This window comes from Lolium rigidum, chromosome 5, assembly GCF_022539505.1.
Source record: "Lolium rigidum isolate FL_2022 chromosome 5, APGP_CSIRO_Lrig_0.1, whole genome shotgun sequence".
NCBI lineage: Eukaryota > Viridiplantae > Streptophyta > Magnoliopsida > Poales > Poaceae > Lolium > Lolium rigidum.
This window is the reverse complement of record NC_061512.1, coordinates 255,215,696-255,221,151: the sequence shown is the minus strand read 5'-3', so window position 1 is coordinate 255,221,151 and position 5,456 is coordinate 255,215,696. Positions and strand designations below refer to the sequence as shown.

The 5,456-nt window shown below is 44.2% G+C and overlaps 1 protein-coding gene across 1 annotated transcript; it reads left to right on the top strand.

Annotated features, from left to right (window-relative positions):
- Positions 1 to 1,550: 1,550 nt before the first annotated feature.
- Positions 1,551 to 4,088, top strand: LOC124657479 (SKP1-like protein 1). The gene is made up of 2 exons (XM_047196025.1): positions 1,551 to 1,895; positions 3,673 to 4,088. The coding sequence occupies exons 1-2, from the start codon at positions 1,551 to 1,553 to the stop codon at positions 3,844 to 3,846; spliced, it is 519 nt and encodes a 172-aa protein (XP_047051981.1). The 3' UTR covers positions 3,847 to 4,088.
- Positions 4,089 to 5,456: the final 1,368 nt, after the last annotated feature.

Genomic DNA, 5,456 nt, shown 5'->3' with positions numbered 1-5,456 from the left:
AAGATTGTTAGGGCATAGTGCCTAGTATCCAGTAGATGTTACTTTTATGATATTGTTGCAACTTGTTATGCTTAATGCTTGTCACTAGGGCCCGAGTGCCATGATCTCGGATCCGAACATGTTATTGATTCATGAAGATATTCGTTGTTTATGATCTTACCTGCAAGTTGTATACACATGTCGTTGTCCAGGAACCAATGGCCCCGAAGTGACGAAATCGGGACAACCGGAGGGAATGGTAGTGATGTGAGGATCACATGTGTTCACGGAGTGTTAATGCTTTGCTCCGATACTCTATTAAAAGGAGTACCTTAATATCCAGATAGTTTCCCTAGAGGCCCGGCTGCCACCTAGGTCTGGTAGGACAAAAGATGTTGTGCAAGTTTCTCATTGCGAGCACGTACGACTATATATGGAACACATGCCTATTGATTGATTAGTACTTGGATACCGTTTTATTATCTCGCAAATGCCCTGCTTGATTGTTACATGAGTTTCTCTCATCCATGCAACGCCCGTTATCCGTCCACCGTGCCTACGAGTATTTTAATCTAGTCATTTACTATAATCACTCTTCTTGTCTTTGTTACTCTGTTGCTTGTTATTTCGCCTATCGCTACTGCTATAAAACTGTTACTACTGATAAACTCTTGCGAGCAAGTACTTGTTTCAGTGCGGCTGAATTGACAACTCCGCTGTTAAGGCTTTCAAGTATTCTTTGTCTCCCCTTGTGTCGAATCAATAAATTGGGTTTTACTTCCCGCGAAGACTGTTGCGATCCCCTATACTTGTGGGTCATCAGCGCCTAGATCCTATGCACCGAAGGGCGCACCGCCAGGGCTTTGCCCGACAACGCCCACCGGTGGTGGAGAGGGCGCGGGAGACGGGAAGGCCGGACGCTCGCCGGATCTGAGGTGCCCTGGTGTGACTCGGCTCAGCCGCATGGGAGCGGAGCGGGTGGGTCAGATTTCTTTTGACCTGGCCTCGTCGTATATTTGTCCTTTACACATAAATTTCATATTTTCATTCTGCAAAGCTTTCTTCTGGTCGGTGCACACAATTCGAACTAAATTTATACACAAGCCATGACCCGACACGACAGTTTCCAATTGAAAAACAGAATACTTGTACAACAGAAACAAGTTCTTGGAGGCATCGTTTAAATATTTGAAATCCATTGTCACAGTTACTCGAAATCCATTTTTAGCAATTCAAACTCAGCCGATATCCCCTGAAATCTCGGTGAGTTGTAGTGCTACACCTCTTTTTTTTTTAATGAGAAAAATATTAATGGGGGTGTCTTCCTCACGAAGGAACCCCAAAAGGCTGCGGCCCAAATAGCCCACTGCACCCTCCAGGCCCAAATAACCCAACCCAGAATCCGAACCGACCCCGGTTCTAGACGCTTCTCCTCTACGATCCCGAAATAAAAGCGCCCCCTCTCTCTCCCCTCGCCACAACACAACACCGCCGCGGCGCTCCAAACCAATCTGCTAGGGTTTATCGCCTCCTCCTAGGGTTCCCACCTCCCACACCCGGCGGCCGGAGCGATGGCGGACGCGGCGGCGGCGGCGGCGGCGGAGAAGAAGATGCTGACGCTGCAGAGCTCCGACAAGCAGCTGTTCCAGGTGGAGGAGGCGGTGGGCATGAGGTCGCAGACCATCAAGCACATGATCGAGGACGACTGCGCCAGCAACGTCATCCCGCTCCTCAACGTCACCGGCAGCACCCTCGCCAAGGTCATCGAGTACTGCACGAAGCACGTCGCGGCGGAGGGCCCCGCCGGCCCCGACGGCGACCTCGACCCGGCCTCAAAGGACGCCGTCGACGGGCTCAAGAAGTTCGACGCGGACTTCGTCAACGTCGACCAGCCCGTCCTCTTCGACCTCATCCTGGTGAGACTTTCCCTTCCTTCCCCGGCCCCTCCCTTCTGCTGCTAGTTCGAGTAGTCGTCGTCCCGGGTGCACTGCTTGCGTTTTGATGTTGTAGATCCTGTTGTTGTGCCGTGTGGTTTCGAACGGCGATTTGTCAGATTCGTTGTTCGTTTGCGGACAACTACCACGGTTTTGAGTTTGGATGTGCGGTTTTGTGGAGAGTTGTTCGACTAGGAGCTCCTAAGTACTGTAGATTTATTGCAGGTGTTCCTGGCAAACAATTGGAGTTACTCTCCTTATTATTAGAAAGGGGTCATTCTTCCTGTTTGTTCTGGGTTAGTCGTGTCATAATTACGTGCTTATATGATCTGCACTGCATAATTGCACTCTCCTACAATGGAAGAAATATTTGCTGATGAACTGATGATGATTCTATTGAGTGCCTTGACTTATTGTTCGTGCTGTCTGTCCATTTTGTTGAATATAGCTGTCAGTTATTTTTTTACTTAAAGACAGGAGCATATTTATGTTGTCAGTTCCTTGTCATGGTGAATTCCTAGTGTAAAGGCATTCCTATTCCTAGTGTAAGTGCATTCCCAACTTCTGCAATGTAGTATTTGCATCTTGGAACTCAATCGTTGTATAGAATCTGTCTGAGATTAAAATTGATGCTTGGTGGGTGCTTCTTTAATTATATATGTCGTAGCAGGACATGGAAATGTGTTTGTGACTATGCTTCCTTAATGTCTCATTATGTTTCCTGATCTAAATTGGGGTAACTACCATCTATGTCATTTGCTTGAAAATGACACAGTGCTAAGTTTAGGCATGCCATGTATTGTTATTTGATTTGTCTGTTAGAACTGTCTGACTTGCATTGCATTGGTTAGATAAGGTTTAGTTGGTGTTTTGTGATGGCCTGTGTAGCTCATCTAATTGCGTTTGTCTATTATATTCAAGCTGTCTCCCACGAGGTAGTCCGATACCTGAGATTCCTTTGTTCCTTTGTGCTTTTTTATGTTGATAATATCATTATTCATATGTATGAAGTATCTGTCTCCCATTTTCACATTGTATTTAATGTGATAATATTATCCTGCAACACTTTGCCTTTACATGCAGATGTACAGTTTGTTTGGTCTTTGCTTTTGCACATAATATGCTATGTCTTACCTCACTGCTCCTAGCATGTAGGTTTATTGTTGCATATATAGATGCTTCAGGTTATCCATCTTGCTGGTGTTTGGTCTTTGCTTTTGCATATAATATACTATGTTTTGCTTCACTGCTCCTAGCATGTAGGTTTATTGTTGCATATATAGATGCTTCAGGTTATCCATCTTGCTGGTGTATGATTCCCTGCACTGTATTATCCTTCTTTGTGATGCAAAAACCTAAAGCCGGATTATCTGTTTAGAAGTCTGTGAAATCTAATATAGTATTGCTAGTTGTTTGTTTGTGGTACCAACTGGTGCACTCAACCTTCAGATAGTACTTTGTTTATTGTTATTGGACTATGTGCTATACTGTTACTAATTGTTTAAGTATGAACTTCTGCTACCTCACCATGTGGATGATGCAACAGCCTAGTCTATTGCTCCATTTTTTTACCTGTCTACCAATCGTCTGTTGCTCTTGCTTTTATCTGTATACCAATTGTCTGTTCTCTTGCTTTTATCTGTATACCAATTGTCTGTTCTCTTGCTTTTATCTGTATACCAATTGTCTGCCAATACTGTAGCATTATCTGTCTAACTCTGGTGGTACCTGATCGTCTTCCTCGTACTTTGTTTTGCAGGCTGCGAACTACCTCGACATCAAGGAGCTGCTGGACCTGACCTGCCAGACTGTCGCGGACATGATCAAGGGCAAGTCTCCAGAAGAGATCCGCAAGACCTTCAACATCAAGAACGACTTCACCAAGGAGGAGGAGGAGGAGATCCGGAAGGAGAACCAGTGGGCCTTCGAGTGAAGGTCGTCGCTGTGACAACTGATGCGAGTAACCAGCAAGGAGAGGAAACATGGCGTCGTTAGTGCCTGGGAGCAGATGTTAAACGTCTGGTTTGAAAAACTATGCTATGATATGGTGAAGTTGTAAGTAGGTTCTGGTTCCGGTTGATGGGTAGGTCATACCATTCGCTTAGCTGACTCTGTTCCGTTTTGGTGGTGATATTTTGGTGCACTCTTGAACCTGATGATGAGGAAAATGATGGTTGGTGGTTATTCTGCAGTAATGCTAGTTTGATCTTGTATTTGTGATCTTTGGTTTGTTCTTCGGATGGGTCACCAGTTGATTCCTTGTTTCTTGTGTGTGCATCTTCGGCATTTTGTTGCTGCACTTGTTCAGTTCGTTTTTGTTCCCCATCTGTTTGCAGTTAAGGCACTCATGGTTTAGGTGTGTGCGATTTTACCGGTTTGCCCCTGGAAATCGAGCTATCAGAAACTTTTGCCCCTGGAATTTTGTATGGTCATGTTTAGGTTAAGATATCGCACACTAACTTGCAGAACTGAGTGTCCATAGTTCAAATTAAAATTTGTTCGGCCAATCTTTGGTCACGGCAAAGAAAGTTTGTGATAGTCATTAGATTATTTCAAAGATTTCATGAAAGGAGATTTTCTCTTCTAAGCTACATTCATCACAGACGAAGGTGCTTCTAGAAATTTAGAGCATGTAATGGTAGTACTGCTGATAGATAATATTGTAGTATAAGCATAATTGTCTCTTACAAAGCGGAGAAGTTGCCATCGCTCGGATTATAAATAGCCTTTCACATTTTTTATGAAGCAATGTCAAGCAGGTCTCAACCACAAACTTGTTATTCCTGACACAGTTGTTTTTCACAAACACTCATCGAAACATATTAATATGAAATCTAGTTTATGAGACACGAAGGTGATATTGATTTGAAAGTTATGCATTTTAATTTTGTTAAAAAGGTTTGCATGTGGCTTGCATATCATGTCTATGTGTTCATGAGAGAAAATCAAGTTTATAATACAAGCTTGATTATTCATCATAGAAATTGATTTAGAAATTTAGAGCATGTGATTGTAGTAGAATGCATGCCAATATACAACATTGTTACAACATTCTTATAAAACTAGATGGTACCCCGTGCGTTGCTGCGGGTCATTTTACTAAAAATATATTCGAATCTCAAAGAAAACAGTTGTATAAGCAACTTTCACTACAACTTCATCCCAGAACGAGCGCACCCTGTGTGCTCCGTCCGATCGTTCCCCCGCGCGCTGTGATTCGCACCAGACATATCAGGTGTTTTTCGAACCGCACGTGGCGTGGCAACAAACATGCAACATGCACACTGTTGTTATCTATTCGACGGTACTTCGCAGGAGGGATCCTCACCAAGGGGGAAGATTGGGCGGAGAGTTCTCAGGACGGTGGTACGAGATTTACCCAGTTTCGAGACATGCTGCACAACGGTAGGGTCTACTGCTGTTTGTGTGGAATTATCTGGACGCTTTCATGTTGTACTTGCCTCTAGGGCTCCCGGATCCGATTTATATAGACGCATGGATCTAGGGTTTCTACGGAGAGTCCTAGCCGGAATACAAGATGCC